The sequence below is a fragment of the Apteryx mantelli genome, chromosome 3, assembly GCF_036417845.1.
Source record: "Apteryx mantelli isolate bAptMan1 chromosome 3, bAptMan1.hap1, whole genome shotgun sequence".
Taxonomy (NCBI): Eukaryota; Metazoa; Chordata; class Aves; order Apterygiformes; family Apterygidae; genus Apteryx; species Apteryx mantelli.
Genome location: NC_089980.1, coordinates 76887187 through 76907133, shown reverse-complemented (window position 1 = coordinate 76907133; position 19947 = coordinate 76887187). Strand labels below are relative to the sequence as shown.

General features: G+C 39.8%; 1 protein-coding gene across 1 annotated transcript in view; it reads left to right on the top strand.

The window, feature by feature from the left end:
• Positions 1-19947, top strand: part of LOC106497910 (ectonucleotide pyrophosphatase/phosphodiesterase family member 3) — a 54247-nt gene that overhangs the window by 12547 nt on the left and 21753 nt on the right. The window contains 10 exon segments of the mRNA XM_067294581.1: positions 1585-1645; positions 5002-5099; positions 11514-11593; positions 12161-12280; positions 13515-13624; positions 15003-15068; positions 16148-16220; positions 17620-17728; positions 17883-18011; positions 19406-19437. Coding sequence (XP_067150682.1) covers positions 1585-1645; positions 5002-5099; positions 11514-11593; positions 12161-12280; positions 13515-13624; positions 15003-15068; positions 16148-16220; positions 17620-17728; positions 17883-18011; positions 19406-19437 — 878 coding nt within the window.

Sequence of the window (19947 nt, the reverse complement as noted above, 5' to 3'; positions counted from 1 at the left end):
CAGGCTTCTACCAGTTGTCCCATAGGTGTTTTTATTTTGCTGACGGTAGTAGTTCTTTTCTGCTCTTACAGTATCCTACCTCTGGGTTTACCACCACATGTCACATCCTACTGCTTCCTTCTTGAGAAAAGGCACAGACTAAATAGACAGAGATACGTAACATCTTTCCTGGTTTAAAGCAATTACTTCATTTAAGTCTTCATTACTAAAGATGCACCAGTCAAAAAATGAAAAGTGTACTGAACATCTTTAACTTTGAACTGCTGAAAGGATCTTTTAGATTATAAAGATATCCTAGCTACAGAAATTTAAATAGTAATTAAAAAAATCCCAAACTGGTATTTGTTGCTAGTAAGTTCTAGGATTTTTATTTGACCCAAATAAGTAATAACGAAGCTTGAAATCTGAATCCAGATCTATGCCTAGGCTTTTCAAATCATCTTTCTGAGGCAGTTAAGAATCTATGGATTTAATTATAACTAATTAGAATTTCAGAGTATACAGAGAAGGTGGGTAAGGAATTACATGGTACATTTGTGAGAAATTGGTGGAATGTTTTACTTATATCTCAATGTCTTTTTTCTTGGCTGATTGTTTCATGCAGACTCTGGCTAATAGATAAAGAATGTTATTGTTAAAATCAGATTTACAGGTATGGTGTATAAGCAGTATACTGGTTACAGAAAACATTGTATCTGTTAACGGAATTCCTTCACATTGTGATGTGGCAGAGATTTAAGGCACCTTCTGCAATATTACATTTTTCATCTAAATGCAAATGAAAGCTAAAAACACTCAAGGAAGAGTTTGACTAGGTGCTAAATTATTTGAGCACAGAGCTATGACCTTGTAGTTAAGGCTACTGTACATCCCTGCCTGCCTTTGGCTGCTTATTGGGAGAGAAGCTTTCTGTGAGGAGCTGAGAACTTTAACAGTCACTGCTTCCTCTCTTTTCTGTGTATTTTTTCCTTTTCTTTCATGACTTCCTTCTTCCTTCTCTTATTGATCTCCCTTATTTCTTCTAAAGAGATTGGCAGATCATTACCATAAATGAGTATAGCTGTGAAGCATGTGGAGAGTATTCGTAGGAGAACAGAAAGAATTATTTGAAATCTAGAAGCCACGGTCAACAAAGAAAGATTGAAGGAGTTTCTAAGAAAAGAAAAAAAAAAAGGCTAAAGGGAGACCTGGCCATTATCTCCAAATACATTGGAGTAGCAGCAAAAATAGAAGGCAATAATACAGTGTGGACAGAACACAGTTTAAATGTATTTCATTTAAAGCCAGATAAAACCTACACTAAGCTTTCACAGTCATGTTTTCCCCCGTTTTGTTTGTTTGATTGTTTGCATAACATGTGTGTTTTGTTTTTAATTTTTGCAAGCATTAGCCCTTTCAGTGTTTTATGGGCTAATAGGTTGCATTAAATAATTTCTCAAACTTATTTTTAGCCCTAATTTTCCATCATTCTGTATTAAAGCTGGACGAATATCAAGAAGAGCTCTAAAAAGATCAACCAGGAAACTTTTGTTGTTTATATTAAATTTTTAATGATGACTCAGTATTTTCTTTTGTCTTTTTCAGGTGAAACACCTTGGGTAGAAGAACCATGTGTATCACTTGAAACTCCTCAGTGTCCAGATGGGTAGGATAAATAATTCTGTCTTCTTAATAGCTAAAAATATTGTGATAGTCAGAAAAACTCTAGTGGGCTGAAGTAGGTCTTTGTGAGATTTCATATCTACTGAGAATTATCTTCCTGCCCTGGGGAATATTCTATACATGCAGATTATCAGTGGTGCAGTCTAGTTGGAGGCCTGTAGCTAGCGGTGTCCCCCAGGGGTCAGTACTGGGTCCAGTCTTGTTCAACTTCTTCATCAATGACCTGGATGAAGGGACAGAGTGCACCCTCAGCAAGTTTGCTGATGATACAAAACTGGGAGGAGTGGCGGATACGCCAGAGGGCTGTGCTGCCATTCAGGGGGACCTGGACAGGCTGGAGAGGTGGGCAGAGAGGAACCTCCTGAAGTTCAACAAAGGCAAGTGCAGGGTCCTGCACCTAGGGAGGAATAACCCCCTGCACCAGGACAGCCTGGGGGTTGACCTGCTGGAAAGCAGCTCTGCCGAGAAGGACCTGGGAGTGCTGGTGGACACCAAGTTAAGCATGAGGCAGCAATGTGCCCTTGTGGCCAAGAAGGCCAATGGTATCCTGGGGTGCATCAGGAAGAGTGTTGCCAGCAGGTCGAGGGAGGTGATCCTCCCCCTCTACTCGGCCCTGGTGAGGCCCCATCTGGAGTACTGCGTCCAGTTCCGGGCTCCCCAGTACAAGAGGGATGTGGCACTACTGGAGCGAGTCCAGCGAAGGGCTACAAAGATGATTAGGGGACTGGAACATCTGTCATATGAGGAAAGGCTGAGAGCACTGGGCCTGTTTAGCCTAGAGAAGAGAAGACTGAGGGGGGATCTTATCAACGTATACAAATATTTAAAGGGAGGGTGTCAAGAGGATGGGACCAGACTCTTTTCAGTGGTGCCCAGCGACAGGACGCGAGGCAACGGGCGCAAACTGGAACACAGGAAGTTCCATCTGAACATGAGGAAAAACTTCTTCACTGTGAGGGTGACAGAGCACTGGAACACGTTTCCCAGAGAGGTTGTGGAGTCTCCTTCTCTGGAGATATTCAAAACCCGCCTGGACGCGATCCTGTGCAACATGCTCTAGGTGACCCTGCTAGAGCAGGGGGGTTGGACTTAGACAATCTTCAGAGGTCCCTTCCAACCTCAACCATTCTGCGATTCTGTGATTCTGTGATTATGGCTAGCATAACCTTTTCTTTATAAAACTTGGGTTGTTTTGTTGCATATTCAGTTATCATTTACAGTTTAGAGGAGAATGCAGGAGTTCAAATCCAGACTGAAAGTCAGTTTATGAAGACCTGGAAAAATATTTAGATATAATTCAAGGTTCAAGTATCACAAATTGTTCATAGTTCATTTTCTATCATCAGTATGGTAACTCTGATAACTCAGGTCAATCACCTTGCAAAAGCTTATGCAAGCTTTAATAACTATTAGAATTTGTGATTGCAATTCTTTATCTAAGTAACAGGTTTTTTTAATCTGAAGTAGTGTGTGGGAAGAAAGTTAGTTAAAAAGAGCTTCTAAAGGACTGGAGACAGAAGAAGCCATGAAAGTGGCCACATAGCTGCAAAACCTGGAATATTGAAATTCTGATGTTTGTCTGTAGATATTTCACTGTCTGTGCAGTATTGCAGAATCATAGATAGTGGCTAGGCAAAAACATAGTTTAAAAGTTGTTCTCAAAGTATAATGGATTAATTTCTGGTTCAACTATGTTATCTGTGATGTTACCCATTATGTTATCTAAATTACTGCCAATTTAGCCTCATTTATAACAAGGGTACCTTTAGTAGTGTGGTCTCTTTCCAAAGTTCACAGGTTCCTGCATGCAACTGCCAACATACGTATGAAAATAGGCTTCTTAGGTTAACAAATAACTTGCTGAGTTAACACAGATTCATAGTCTAAAGCTTTGAAACTGGTCGATGAGTGCTTCTTTAAGTGCCATTCTCTGAAAACAGCATTGCTATATAAAGCTCTGTTTAGTTTCAGATTCAAATCAGGAATCTGTTTTATACAAACTGTTTTTAAAGGGTGTACTTGGCTGGTGTACTTCTTCAGTGTTTTTGGAAGACATGAGAAGTGCGTGAGAAGTGCGTGAGAAACAAACTGGGATGGTCATTATTGCCTGATGTGAACATACAATGTTTTTTATAGTAATCACTCCAAATCACTTCAGCATTACTCCAAAAATTGTGAGGGATCAGTTATCAGTAACTGCATTTAACCAATTGTTGTTCGGTCCTGAATTTTTCTACACTTTCTTTCTTTCTTCCTATAAATTACAAATAGATTTTTTTTATTTATGTGCTATGTATAATGAAACCTACTTCAAACTAAATTTTTCATTTCATTGTAAGATTTATAATTTTCTAGGGACACTTTAGAATATATAATGATGGTTAGCAATAAGACAATTTCAAGACTAGATGACTTGATACTACTGATTTTATCACTTGATTTTATGAAGAAAAGTGCTATAGCACTTTATATCTGCTAATGTGTTTTTTCTTTAGCTGTCTTATTGGTTTGGTTAAGGAGTACACTTAGTAACTTAGAAGTTATTTTCACAGCTAGTGCCTTCTAATTAGTTTTTTTATAATAAGAATTTAAACACTGTTCTAGAGATCAGTTTTAGTTTGTGCACAGTTTATAATAACTACTGTATTTACAGGAGGCACTCAGATCTGAGGCTCTTATCCTTGCTTCTTTACATAAAAACTGACTGAAAGCTTGATGCTGGCAGTGACACTGTCTTTGTAGTTTTGATGAGTTCAGTTTGTCAGTGGCCTCAAGATAAGAATATTCTCTAGCTCAGTGAGAACTGGGAAACTTGAAAGTTTTAGTGCACACAGAACTTGGACTGCTTAATAACATCTTCACAAAGGAATGTGTTAAGGGATCAGCACAAACCTGACATCGCAAAGAGATTTCTTTCCTCAGTATTGAGGCCAATGGAGCATAACTGCCTGCTGGGCGACCACTATACTTTTAAAGTCCTTGTCAGCTGTGCCCAAAGAGATGGTATTCAACCTGTTACTCTGTACAGAAATACTTTGGCTGTTCTACCCTCTGGGCTTGAATTTGGATGCTAGTTTATGTTTGTAATTAAAAGATAATCAAAACACAGTTTCTTTTCCTGGATTCTAAATATAGTGAGTATTCTGTATTTTATAGCTGCAGTAGTTTTCTCAGGAGGATTGTGTATTTGCTTTCAAAACTGAACTATTTCTTTATCTCACCCTATGGGAAGTGTGGATTCTGCTTTTAAAAGTAGAATTCTTAATGTTGTTCAAGTTTTCCCCAAAAGTTACAACTCTCCAAATTCCTTTCTGATGACAAACTCATGTTTTGTTGCAGGTTTGATCTGCCACCACTTATCCTTTTTTCAATGGATGGTTTTAGAGCAGAATATTTGCAAACTTGGAGTTCTTTACTGCCAAATATTGAGAAACTCCGTAAGTTACCAAGAGTGCTTTGGCTATTTTCTTTAAAAGACTTGTCCAGTCCTTTTTTCTCCTGTGTCATGCACATGTCTTGCTCAACAATAAGAAAAACCCAGATCAGGTCTCCCTCTCTCCCTCTCCCTCATGTCATGTGCATAACATTAGAATTAATTCTTGTATTTGAGTGCGCGGCAAGCATGATTTTCTTAACAAGGCCCCTAATACTAGTCTGCAGCCTTTTATTAAACAAATATTGTAAAATGTATATTCAAATACAGTTTAAGGCTGAAAAAAGTTTCAGAGAAGGATTAATGCATTTTCTGTTCTCCATAAAAAAATTGTAAGTGGTAATGAGACCATCATTAAATTATAATATTAAGGAAAAATAGGTTAGATTACTGGGAAATGCCACTCAAACATGCACTTTTTTCAAGTCAGATATTTTAACCTATTAAAGAGGAGCTGCATATTTAAAAGTACAACAATGAATATTACTATATTAGACTGAAATGCAATGTAATTTTATAATTTAATATAATGATGTAATTGTAGTAAGGTTGAAGTAACTGTTTCCTAGTACTTCTGAATACTAGGAGAAGGAGTAAGTTGAAGACCATTAGCCTGCTGCTGTCGAGGGCTCGAAAAAAAAAGACTCTTTAGTGCAGACTTCTCATTAAAATGCCTGAATATCTTAGAGCTCAGCTCTCAAGGCACTTTGTGCCTGGACAAAATGTCTGCATATTTGTTCATTTATTCTCAGCAGTAATAATCTAAATTGACAGTGTTCCCTGTATTCTGTTTCTAATGTGCACATTTGAAAACATGGTGTGGGTGCTATATTTTACTGAAAAGCTGACAATGTGGTTTGTGGATAATGAGGGCTATGTGGAATGCTGGACTAGTAGCAGTGAGCAAACTGTTTGACTTCCTATGCAAATATTTTATTTTTTGATGTCATTCTGACAATGGAAGGAGCCTAAATCAATGCAGAAATCATGCATGCAGAAGTCGGTGTTCAGATCAAGTCTTTTGAAACAGGTGAAAAGGAAATGCCAATTTGGCATGCCATATGACATGAAAGCTATGCTAAGTGTATGTTTCTAAGAAATCCTTTCAAACGAGAACAGTTTTAATTCAACATTAATCATGTTTGTGGTCAACTTAAACTATTACGTATGCATGTTCATGCCTATGCTTTTCAGAAATCCAGAGTGAAAAGGAAAGGGAAATTCCTTTCTTTGCAAAATAAAGAATGCAAAGCTCGTTTGTACTTAAAATATTTCCTCTCTTCTAACTCCATAAATTAATTGTCCAAAAAATCTCCTAGCATTTTCAGTACAGCCAATCAAGCTAATTGTTACAGAAAATATTCACTATGAATGGAACTCTTTTACCACTCAAGACAAATGCATAAACAAATTCTGATGATTTTCCTTACACACTTTTATGAGCCTTTTTTCTGTACTACACTGGAACAGTTTTGTTGAATAATTACAGGGTTTCAATTGTTTAATTGAGGTTATTCAGTTAAAATCAGTTTCTGTTTGCTCTTTGACTGAAACATTGTACATCAAAGAATAAATTGTATTTGAGTGTAAATCAAATAGAATCAGCTGACTACAGCTTAATAAGGAACTGTTTCTCCACATGCTTAGTTTTTCCATTAGAAGATGGCATTAAGGCATCTTCTACTCTTCGTCTTTGTTTTGTGGATAAATAAATTGAATGCTACAGTGCATTTAGATATTACAGGTGTTCAGGTCTGGTAAGTACCTTAGATTGCTGAAAAGTGGTGCAATGTTTGGAGATAATGGGTAGGACACCTTTGGTGGGATTCACTCCAGAGTAGGACATCTACATTTAGGTGTCTTCTTGGAGGTGTCTACACATTAAATGTCTCCATGCCTATTGTAGTTAGTGGATTTATGGTCAGTACAGTCCGTACAGTACAGTGCAGAGCCTAGAGAGCAAGTCAGCTCAAACCTACAGAGAATGCCACAGGACAAATTCAGTTGCCCAAACCTAGATGTCTAGTACACTTTGAAGTGCTGTGGCATACCCTGGGTGGCCTTGAGCTGCTCTGTCAGAAGGACACAGGTCTCCTGTTGATCTTGCATCAAAACTGCCAACTTCCTGCAGATGTCTTGGATACCTGAGGGTTTATCAAATGGCCCTAAACTCCTGTGTTTAGGCAGTGGAGTCCTTCTCTTGCAGCTGGTCACCAGACAGCCCTGCAGAGCATCTTGCCTGGGTTGCCCGGAGGCTTCAGTCTGGTTGCATAAACACAGATGTCCTGTGACACTTTTGGTGACCTGAAGTATCCGAGATATCCACTTGGTCTGGCATACAGGATGTAGGAGCAGCATCTGGAGGCCAGGCAGGATCATTAAGGATATCTCAAATGCCCCTAGGCACCTAGGTTTAGGCATCTACGGCTGCCCCACGGCAGTGGAGTAGCCAGAGGGCTCTGTGCTGTGTGAAACGGCACATCATAACACCGTAGAAGAAGGCTGGAAACTGGTCACTGCTCGTAGGAGGAGAAAGACTCCTACTCCTCCCGAAGACTTGCAGCTGAAGAACAGGTTTAGTGCCCTCCAGGATGAGGAGGAGATGGGCATGGCTGCAAGGGAAGTACCTGGGACAACAGACCCTGTGCCCTGCCGGAACGCCTGGAAGAAGCGGTGAGTGATTGTTGTGGGGGACTCCCTGCTGCAGGGGACGGAGGCATCTGTCTGCCAACCTGACCTCATGTCTAGAGAGGTTTGTGGCCTGCCAGGGGCTCATGTGAGAGATGTCATGGAAAGACTGCCAAGGCTTGTCCACGCTTCAGACTGTTATCCACTGCTGCTCTTCCATGTGGGCACTAATGACACCAAGGGCAAACTGGAGACCATCAAGCAGGATTTCAGAGCTCTGGGGATGGTGGTCAAGGGTCTGGGAGCCCAGGTCATCTTCTCCTCAATCCTGCCAGTGAGGGGAATGGATGAGAGGAGGAGGAGACGGACTTTCCAGGTTAACGACTGGCTGCGCCGCTGGTGTTGGCAACAGGGTTTTGGTTTCTACGACCATGGGACCCTGTTTGAAGATCGACAACTGATGGCAAGAGATGGGATCCACCTCACTAAGCGGGGCACACGGGTCTTTGCCAACAGGTTGGCCAACCTGGTAAGGAGGGCTTTAAACTAGGAAAGACAGGGGAAGGGGAGAGTTATAGTGACAGGGTAGTTGGCAAAAGACAGCTCAAGTCAGGACACCTCCAGCAGGTGAATGCAGCCAGGAAAGTGCGCATGGGATGTGGCTATGGAGGACCCTCTTGTACCCCTCCTGGGAAACCTGCATGCTCGATCACCTCTCTGAAATGCCTGTACACCAATGCACGCAGCTTGGGGAGCAAACAGGAAGAACTAGAGATCTGTGTGCGGTCACAGGGCCATGATCTCATTGCCATTACAGAGACATGGTGGGATAGCTCGCATGGCTGGAGTGCTGTCATGGATGGCTATGTGCTTTTTAGGAAAGATGGACCAGGTAAGTGAGGTGGTGGAGTTGCTCTTTATGTGAGGGAGCAACTGGAATGTATTGAGCTGTGCCTAGGGGTGGATGAAGAGCGAGTCGAGAGCTTATGGGTAAGGATTAAAGGGCAGGCTAGCATGGGTGACACCGTTGTGGGTGTTTACTACAGGCCACCTGATCAGGAAGAGGAAGTCGATGAGGCCTTCTACAGACAGCTGGAAGTAGCTTCATGATCACAGGCCCTGGTTCTCATGGGAGACTTCAACCACCCTGATATCTGCTGGAGAGACAACACAGCTAGGCACAAACAGTCCTGGAGGTTCCTGCAGAGCATTGGTGACAACTTCTTGACACAGGTGGCGGAGGAGCCAACAAGGAGAGGTGTGCTGCTGGACCTTGTACTAACAAACAAAGAAGGACTGGTTGAAGATGTGAAGGTCGGGGGCAGCCTTGGCTGCAGTGACCATGAGATGGTAGAGTTCAGGATCCTGCGAGGAGAAGGCAGGGCACTAAGTAGGATCATAACCCTAGACTTCAGGAGAGCAAACTTTGGCCTCTTCAGGGACCTACTTGGAGGAATCCCATGGGTTAGGGCCCTAGAAGGAAGGGGTGTTCAAGAGAGCTGGTTAATATTCAAACATCACTTCCTCCAGGCTCAGGAGCGGTGCATCCCTATGAGTAGGAAGTCAAGCAAAGGAGGTAGGAGACCTGCATGGATGAGCAAGGAGCTCCTGGCAAAACTCAACCAGAAGAAGGAAGTACACAGAAAGTGGAAAGGGGGACAGGCCACTTGGGAGGAATATAGAAACGTTGTCAGAGTATGCAGGGATGTGACGAGGAAGGCTAAGGCCCGTTTGGAATTAAATCTGGCTAGAGATGTCAAGGACAGCAAGAAGGGCTTCTTCAAATACATCAGCAGCAAGAGGAAGACTAGAGAAAACATGGGCCCTTTGCTGAATGGGGTGGGTGCCCTGGTGACGAAGGATACAGAGAAGGCAGAGTTACTGAATGCCTTCTTTGCTTCAGTCTTTACTGCTCAGGCCAGCCCTCAGGAACCCCAGACCCTGGAGGCAAGAGAGAAAGTCTGGAGAAAGGAAGACTTTCCCTTGGTGGAGGAGGATCGGGTTAGAGATCATTTAAGCAAACCTGACACCCACAAATCCATGGGCCCTGATGGGATGCACCCACGAGTGCTGAGGGAGGTGGCAGATGTCATTGCTAAGCCACTCCCCATCATCTTTGAAAGGTCATGGAGGACAGGAGAGGTGCCTGAAGACTGGGAGAAGGCCAATGTCACCCCAGTCTTCAAAAAGGGCAAGAAGGAGGACCCAGGGAACTACAGGCCAGTCAGCCTCACCTCCATCCCTGGAAAGGTGATGGAGCAGCTCATCCTGGAGGCCATCTCCAAGCATGTGGAGGAAGAGAAGGTGATGAGGAGTAGTCAGCATGGCTTCACCAAGGGGAAATCATGCCTAACCAATCTGATAGCCTTCTATGATGGAATGACTGGCTGGGTAGATGAGGGGAGAGCAGTGGATGTTGTCTACCTTGACTTCAGGAAGGCTTTTGACACTGTCTCCCAAAACATCCTCATAGACAAGCTCAGGAAGTGTGGGCTAGATGAGTGGACAGTGAGGTGGCTTGAGAACTGGCTGAATGGCAGAGCTCAGAGAGTTGTGATCAGCGGTGCAGAGTCTAGTTGGAGGCCTGTAGCTAGCGGTGTCCCCCAGGGGTCAGTACTGGGTCCAGTCTTGTTCAACTTCTTCATCAATGACCTGGAGGAAGGGACAGAGTGCACCCTCAGCAAGTTTGCTGATGATCCAAGACTGGGAGGAGTGGCCGATACACCAGAGGGCTGTGCTGCCATTCAGAGAGACCTGGACAGGCTGGAGAGGTGGGCAGAGAGGAACCTCCTGAAGTTCAACAAAGGCAAGTGCAGGGTCCTGCACCTAGGGAGGAACAACCCCATGCACCAGTACAGGTTGGGGGTTGACCTGCTGGAAAGCAGCTCTGCCGAGAAGGACCTGGGAGTGCTGGTGGACACCAAGTTAAGCATGAGGCAGCAATGTGCCCTGGTGGCCAAGAAGGCCGATGGTATCCTGGGGTGCATCAGGAAGAGTGTTGCCAGCAGGTGGAGGGAGGTGATTCTCCCCCTCTACTCAGCCCTGGTGAGGCCGCATCTGGAGTACTGCGTCCAGTTCCGGGCTCCCCAGTACAAGAGGGATGTGGCACTACTGGAGCGAGTCCAGCGAAGGGCTACAAAGATGATTAGGGGACTGGAACATCTGTCATATGAGGAAAGGCTGAGAGCGCTGGGCCTGTTTAGCCTGGAGAAGAGAAGGCTGAGAGGAGATCTTATTAACATGTACAAGTATCTGAAGGGAGGGTGTCGAGAGGATGGGGCCAGACTCTTTTCAGTGGTGCCCAGCGACAGGACACGAGGCAACGGGCACAAACTGAAACACAGACAATTCCATCTGAACATGAGGAAATGCTTTTTCACTGTGAGGGTGACAGAGCACTGGAACAGGTTGCCCCGAGAGGTGGTGGAGTCTCCTTCTCTGGAGATATTCAAAACACGCCTGGATGCAATCCTGTGCAACGTGCTCTAGGTGACCCTGCTTGAGTAGGGGGGTTGGACTAGATGATCTGCAGAGGTCCCTTCCAACCTCAAACATTCTGTGATTCTGTGATCTGAATTGAGTGTTAGGTGTCCATTGACTGCAGTGGGAGTATAGAAACCTAGCTCACAAGGAAACACCAGAAGGCCTGTGTCTTAATTTGGAATCAAATTTCCCCCCTAATCCCACAGTGACTGAGTATGCTGAATTCTTTTTTTTTTTGATACCAGCAATTTTAATTAAAAAAAGGAATTTGTAAGCAAATTTGTATTAATTTCATGATCTGTTGCAGAAGAATGTGGTACGCATTCAAAATACATGAGAGCTGTTTACCCCACAAAAACCTTTCCAAACCACTATACTATTGTCACAGTAAGTGTGAATTTATTATTTTTGCTTTTCATTTTCTAGGCAATGTAGAAAGGATGTTGTTGTGCCAAGGATTTGGCAATCCGATCTTTTTGTGGGACATGGGAGCTCAAATTATGAAGCTAAAGGAGAGAGAGATGCTGAGGCAGTACATTTAGTAGTCTAGAGGGATAGGGGCATGATCTATGTGCTTACATGTGTATGCTGTCTGATTCTGGCCTGTGAACAGGTTGTTTCTGGTCTTTGTCAGTCTAATTGGATGAAGATAAGTGTGGATGAGGGCACATGATAGGAGTACGGATTAGGATGGGTTTGGCTGCTGATACATAGCCACATGGCATATATGATACTTAAAATATAGCACATCAGTTTTTAATTGAATTGGGGAGAAAATAAGGAAGCTAAAGGGAAGTCGACAGGCACGCTGAATTCATTGTCAGGAATCTAATGATCTGTGTGAGTTAGGAAAGCTAACACCTCCAAAATCATTGCAACAGTATGCCCTGCAACATTGTTTAGCTTTCATTTAATTTCAAGAATCATACTGTTTTGTTTATTTTCATTTTGCAGGGACTGTATCCAGAATCTCATGGTATTATCGATAACAACATGTATGATGTAAACTTCAACAAGAGTTTCTCACTTTCAGGGAAAGAAAAATTTCAACCTTACTGGTGGAAGGGGCAGCCAGTAGGTGTCTTTCTCTTTACAGTGTTCCTTTATTTCTAGAGTAGCTCATGTGCCATAAAACAAAACAACCCAAAAAAGGAGCAAAATGCCTAGCTGTTTGATATGTTCTGCAATATATGCTAAATATCCTGTTTGCTTTGTATTATAGGCTGCCTAAGAAACAGTTTGTTTTTTATGAAAGCAAAATAACTCTTTAAATGTTAACTCTGAGACTGAAAAAATTCTCTTTACGTGGCTGTTAGTAAAAAGCCTTAAAATATTGTGGCTAGTATTGAAATAGAAGTCTTGCCAAGGGAGGCCACAATAAATTTTTGATGGGGTTTTACTGCTTTTTATTTTCCCCACAATGTAGCTACAAAATCAAATCTGAAAATCTATAAAATATATCCATTTAATAATAGCACACAGGGTCAAGACTGTCTGTGTCTGAAGTAGTACTTGCAAAGTCCAGGAATAAAAAAGGAATGAAGAGAACAGCAAAGAACTTCACTTCCAGCAAAATGAACACTTATGTATAAACTATGGCATATTTCATCAAAAAAACACCTAGATTTACCTAGGGTTATGATTAATATCACACAATTACTGGAAATATCAAGCTATAAATACAGCACAAAAATATGAAACAGTATATAGTATACACACTTAGTGTGTAGCATTAGTGTTAGTAGTATAGAATACACACTTAGTATATAGTATATGTTTTGTATCCATATATATATATTATATATATGTCTGTGTAGTTATGTTTATAGTATACTCAGCTACTTGTTTTTTGTTGCTATTGTTTCATTTATGATTCAGACAGACTTGTAATAGGATCATAGCTGCACGCTTTAAGATGGAGAGAAATATTCCCTCTTATAATAAAATCATATAACTAGAAATGGTATCTTCCACCAGCATTTGTTATTGGAAATAAATAAAAAGATCACTACCTGTCATCAGTTATGGAAATACCTATACGTCTTTTTCTATGCTGAGAATAGGAACATCCCAAGGAATAGCAACATCCTGTGTTCAGTGCTACTAATCTTTGTTCAGAATGTATAAGTAGAAAACAAACTTCAAATCACATACAGTTGTTAGGCAACTCATGGCATGTGAAAAAAGAAAATGAAATACATGCCTAGAACCCATATTTCTGATCCAATTATGTAGTTTGACTCTGGTGATCTGAGGTCCTCTGGTGGTGTAAATGCTGTAAAATCATTTGTTGTATCTTTACCTATAGATCTGGCTGACAGCAATGTACCAAGATTTGAAAGCTGGCACCTTCTTTTGGCCAGGCTCTGATGTTCCTATTAATGGTACATACCCCACCTTGTACAGCGTATTCAACAAGTAAGTTTTTATAGTGCTTGTAGTAAATTCCTGTAAGTTACTCCAAAAAATCCAAATTGCCATATGATAGCTAATGGAAATGAATGACTACATTTTTAAACAACAGCCGGAGAGACAAATGCCATCTCAAACTGCCTTGTTTTTGCCATGAAACTACCATTAATAGTTGAAATTTTCAAAACCATTTAGGGGATTCACAATGAGAAAGTCAAAGGGCAATGTATATTCTCCTATTCTGGACAGTTTTGAAAGTTTCATCCAACTGCAAACTGCTAATTTCCCACTCGGAAGGCATCCTATAATTGATTAGTAACCACCTCTAAGCTATACCAAAGATGATTACCCTATTTTCACACATAAAATCTACAGATAATATATAGCCCTTTAAAAATATTTGTACTTGAAAGTAAGTTTTCAGATGACCTGTACCCAGAGATAACCAACACAAACCTTGAAGAGGGAATAGAAGTCAGGAACTAGACGGTTCCTAGACAGATAGAGGACACTGGATAGGGAAGCTACAGGAGGAAGATGGGCTCTGAGGTGAATTCCCTCTGGTATTGCTTGCACATATGATAACAAGCACACTGCTCCTGAATCATAGTTGTCTACGTTTTGTCCAGTAAATTCACATGTGAAAAGATAACAATTACCTTCATAATTATTCTTTTTCTTATGGAAGGCATTGTTATTAGCATACTATTCCTTAATTTTCACAGTGATCTCAGTAAATCTTTCTTATGAATCCTTACATTTACAAAGCTAACAACATGCAAGTATATCTTTGTAAGTCTGTTTAGAGAACAAAGGTTTTCCAGTGATGTGTAGGATTAGTACTCAGAAAACACCTGATTACTGTACCTAGTTAATGTGAAGTTTGTTCATGACTTTGGGGGAAGTAAAGCTATTAATGAGTAAATTCCTTTACAGGAGACAGAGCATGACCTCAAAGATTTTGCTGGGGATGTTACTTGCTTTTAAAACATTGAAGTCCGAGGTTTATACATGCTGGAAAAGAATAAAAATTATTCTTACCTGTACTTCAGGTTTAGGTCCTGAACTTGAAAATTCTTTTTTTTACATGTACTTAACTATATATACATGGGTAGTTCCACCAACATCACATGTTTCTGTTTGCAAGATCAAGATCTGACTAATTTGTCATTAGAAATGTGTTGCATTCAATCAAAAAATGAGAAGAATAAAACTGATTGCTCGTATCTTATTGTGATACATTATTCTTGAAATCCAAACCTTTGACTTCAATGTATTGCTAGAGAGTGGACTCTCTCTCTCTGTATTTGGATTCCAGGAAATTAGAATGGCTGATCAGAAAAGGCTTGTTGACAACATATCCTTTTTTTTTTTTTTTTCCCAGTTCGGTTACATATGAACAGAGAATTTCAGGGATATTGAAATGGCTTGATAATCCCAAATCTGAGAGGTAATGCTTAATAATATCCAGCTGGTTTGTGAGAATACAGCTTGGAATGATTTTAATGCTTAGTAACTGAAGCTTCTGTTTGTGTTTGTGAAACATGGAAGAATCTTCCTCATTGTCCCAAATGATAGTTTGTTGAACTTAAGTCTGTTTTATAAGTATAACTAATCATTTTCAGAATAAATACAAAATGCAAAGAGGTGTCCATATGTTTGATTAGGATGTGCTGTTGTATAACTTTTTTTTATTGTCTTTTTTGGGTTGATGTGTGGCCTAGAGGAAACAGGTAACATTCAGATTCTACCCTAAGCGTATGGATGAAAGATATTATATGAAAGATTTTTCAGAAGAAAAGTTAAATATTTGAAAATATTTGCAGGCAGTAATTCAGGATGAAGAGCAGATGTTAGTACTGATTGTAGTGGTTTGCAAGTGCCTGAGAATGGCAAACAAGTAGAAGACTTTTAAGTCTTCTTTGTGACAAGAGATTATGAACCTTGTAGTGAGTTAGGAATGTAATTTGGCAGTTTGTTGGCCAATTGATTCCCATCTGTTGCAACTGTTTAAATGAAATAATGATAGCTGAAGAAGTAATATTTTTCATATTTAAATGGAATGAGAGATTACCAGACTGATCTTTGTAACAGGTAAATAAGTGAAATCTTTTGTATAATGGTTTGTTAGCAAATTCCTCATATATTTGCAGTGAGGAGATGCTTTCTAGAGCCTCACCACTAAAGCAGGAAGAGGTCCTTTTGGTGATAATTCCACTTGTATCTCAACAAAGAACAGCTTTATTTGCTGTTTGGGATCTTGATGTTTTTCAGAATGATTTCTGGACACCAATTAAAGATACTGTATACTGCTTCTGAAATTGTAGCTCCAAATAATCCATCTTCATTACAAAACTCAGAGAGACTGGATGATTATATTTGCTGTAGGGATTTTTATTAAGGTTTGAGGAAGCTGTTTATAGTTCTGTTCATACTGCATTTTATTTTTCTTTTTTAATGAAAGTGTTCTTTTCCAATGCTGTCTCCAAATTCTCATTATATTCCTTTCTTACTTATTTTTAATGCTAGGCCTGATTTTTACACTTTGTATATTGAAGAACCAGATTCTTCTGGACATTCCTTTGGACCAGTTAGTAGTGGTGTAAGTAATTTTGGGCTTTTTTTCTTAAACTAAATTGCACCAAAAATAGTGGTGTACTATGAATTTATCCAATTTGTAAACTTGGAAAGGATAGCAGATCAAAAAATATCCAGATTGTTGTTATGAATTCTTATTAAGTTAGACTCTCACTTGTGGTTGAGCCTATTGTTATGATTCTGACAGTGTGTGTGAACCAGAAGACCTGTAATCCAAATAAACTGGCAGAAAATCATTTCAGATCATACTATTTAGAAATATTATTAAGTTTCAAGCTTACTTTATTTAGAATGAGCTTTAGTGTTGTTTGCCAGTGTTATTTGGAAGCGTGTGGCCTGGCCAGTTCTCATTTTTTTATATTCCATACACTGTGCTTCAATGTTTGTTAATTTTTAACTCAAAAAATATTACATTTTTACTTGCATGCAGTCAAAAAATTAAATCTTTGAGGAGCTTAGGACTTACCATAGCAGCTTTTTCCTGGAGTGATCTTGTTTAATGCCTTTGAAAACGCTCTTCAGCAGAAAGCTTTTTTGTAGTGGACAAGGACAGAAAAACTGATCTCTGTAGAATAGATTTGGCTCTCTAAGTGAAAGGAGAACTCCATTTTTAGGAACACAAAGGGCTTAAAAACTGTTTACTGTATGCATAAACATTATATATATGTGCATTGTCCACACATGCCATACGCTCCAGAGAGCGCAGCAGAGTTAGAGGAACAAGAAGGGTGCAATTGCTCAGCTGTAGAGTCCTGGTAGACTCAGTCGGGTGTCGTCCTTGCTCTTCTCACTTTCAGGAAGACTGTAGGTCAGCTACTCCAGTTAGGGGGAAGCCATTCTCTGTGAATGGCTACAGGATGGGTTGTGCTGGATTTCTCCCGTATTACAACAGTAGTAATCAATGGTTTTCTGCAGTGTGTTTAAAGCGGCTCTATATGTGGGAGAAGGACACCATGTTGTCCCAGATGCTAAACTGGCCTCATAGATAATATGATTGCATGTAAAAATTCTTGAAACATTACTTATTGTTAATAGAATGATATGTTCATACAGTAACAAAAATTTTATCATGTATTATAAATCTGATATTTTATAGAAATTTGGGGGTAAGGAACACATTTGATCTGAATGTGCTATTCTCCTTTTTAATAAAATATATTTTAAAGCTCAAATTTTCTCAAGTAATAGAAAAAATTCAGTGTGATTCTTTTTTTAAGTTAGTGCAGCATACGCTGTTGTAAAGTAGTGGGATTCTGCACATGTATATGGTAGTGGCGATGGTAAATTGCATTGCAGCAAAAAAAAAGAAGAAGCAGTATTAGGAACCTGAAAGCTGAGAGAAAAAACTTGCTTTTTTCTGACTTTCATGTTTGCATTTAAGTGAGATCTTGTTTATCTCACAGGTAATCAAAGCCTTGCAGCTAGCAGATCAAACATTGGGAATGCTAATGGAGGGACTTAAACAGAGAAATCTGCACCACTGTGTAAATCTCATTCTTTTAGCTGATCATGGTAATGTATATAGTTCAGTTTTTCAATATAAGTTTCACTGAGTCATTTTCTTCCTTGTGTAGTACATGTGCTTACTATTTTTAATCCATTTTATAATTCATTTTATCTTCCTTGTCATTGTATATAATAAAATAACTGTTTGTATGTTGTTTAGGGATGGAGAAGACCTACTGCAGCCAATTAGAATACATGACTGATTACTTAAAGCAGAGTAATTTCTACATATATGTTGGGCCTGCAGCTCGCATTCGAGCATACAATGTTCCGAAGGACTATTTCACTTGTAAGTGTGGACCAATGCTGAGATTGCACAATCAACATAACAGAAAGTAAATAAATAGGGAAAATGGATAATCAGTACTAATCAGTAGAGTGAGCAGCTGTTTCACCTAACCAGGCTTAAACATTCATGGAAGCTTTTTTTTGCAAGAATAACCCTTTTAGATCAAACTGAAAGATGGAAAAGCTAGTTGCAGACTTTGATTTGCATTTTCTTGGCATGCGGAAAGATAAAGTACAGATAGTTTTGTAGTTTTGAATTGGGACTTCAGATCTTTCATAAGTGCGCTGCTCTTCACAGATTTCTTGTGCAACATTGGGAGAGGCGCTCTGTCTTTTTGGATGAGTGACTATTTCTAACTGTGTGTGTACAGTTATAGAATCTGAATCCCAGCACACTGGGATCTGAGCCTTGGTTAAGCCCTCTAGCTAGTGTCATGAAAGAACACAAAATTAAAACCATGTGAACTGACTCTGAGTCAGAATAGAAATAATGCTACCAGACTGAAAAAAAAAAAACCCAAAACTTTTCTGCATCAGGGAAGAGAATGAACTGAGGTAAAACCATGAAAGTGATCTTTTCAGGGAGCTGATAGAATTAATGAAGTATTCTAAAAGGCATAGTTATTGAGGATCACAAGTAGGATCTTATTGTACTTTTATTTATTTTAGAATTTTTTATTTATCTTTTCTAATTGTATTTTTCTATTGTATTTATATTTGCAAGCACAACATTTATTTATACAACATAAAACAGACTTTCCTTGCTTTAGGGAGCAGGCAGTCAGACAGGAACAGAGTAACAAGATATTCTGAGCAGTCCAGAGGAGAGAATAATGATGTTTGCCATGTGTTTTAATCATAGTATAATTGTTGACTCATTTCCTCTGACAGTCTTACTCTCTCTGAAGGAATTTTCCTTCTGTAAATTGCCCAGATTTGTTTTTTAGAAAGCTAATGTCAAAAGGTTAAAATCACTCTTCTAACATGTGGAAGGTAAAAGCAAGAAGACAAATTCAATTTTCTCTGTGACTGCTGCTGTACACTGGTTCAGTGTAAGAAAGATATATTTCAAAGAGAGGTTAGATGGGAGAAGAAAATTTCATGCTGATGATTTGTCAGCTTTAGACATAGGCAGTCATCACCTTGGCAGTTTTTCTACAGTCTGTCTTGATGTGCGCAAAGCTAAAGATGTTGTAAGCTACTAGGTACTTCCACAAGGTACCACACTTATAGGCAATTACCCCTGGAAACATAATGTTGCTGTCTGGTGACCATAATCTGCAGAGCCTAATAAAGAACTCAGTTTTACGGAAGAAAAAATGTTGAAACTTCTCTCATGAGGCTTTGGAACTTCAATTGTTTGAATGTATGTTAATTTTTCTTTTTTTTTAACAGTTGATTCAGAAGGAATTGTTAAAGACCTTACAGTGAGTAAATATTTTAATAATTTTTCTTCATAGTTTCTCTTAATAGTCATATGATCAAAAAGTGACCAAAAAAGATCAAAAAGACCATCAAAAGATCCCCCCCCAAAAAAGATCAAGATCAAAAAAATTTTGTGAAAAACTGAAACTACGGGGCCAGTTTCAATGGTGTATTGATTCCAGTGTGCCATAGGAGGCAGTTCTGGAAGTTGCTCTAAGGTGTTGCACATAGGTTTGGCATGGCAGATCTCTATTCAGAGCAAAGGAGTTTCCTGTACTTCACGTTGAAAGGGAAGAAGTGGCTTTCTTCAGGCAGAGAAAGTAGGGCATATCTTCATTATACAACAGAATGTGACCCAGAAATGCTTTAGATAATAGAGACCCTGTTAGCTCTGGACCACAAGCACTGCATGCAGGCTGGTTTAAAGCAACTTTTCCACACAGCAGATAATGACATTATCGAGCACGTTGCCACAGGGTGTCACAGAGGCTGGAAGCATAAATAGGAACGGA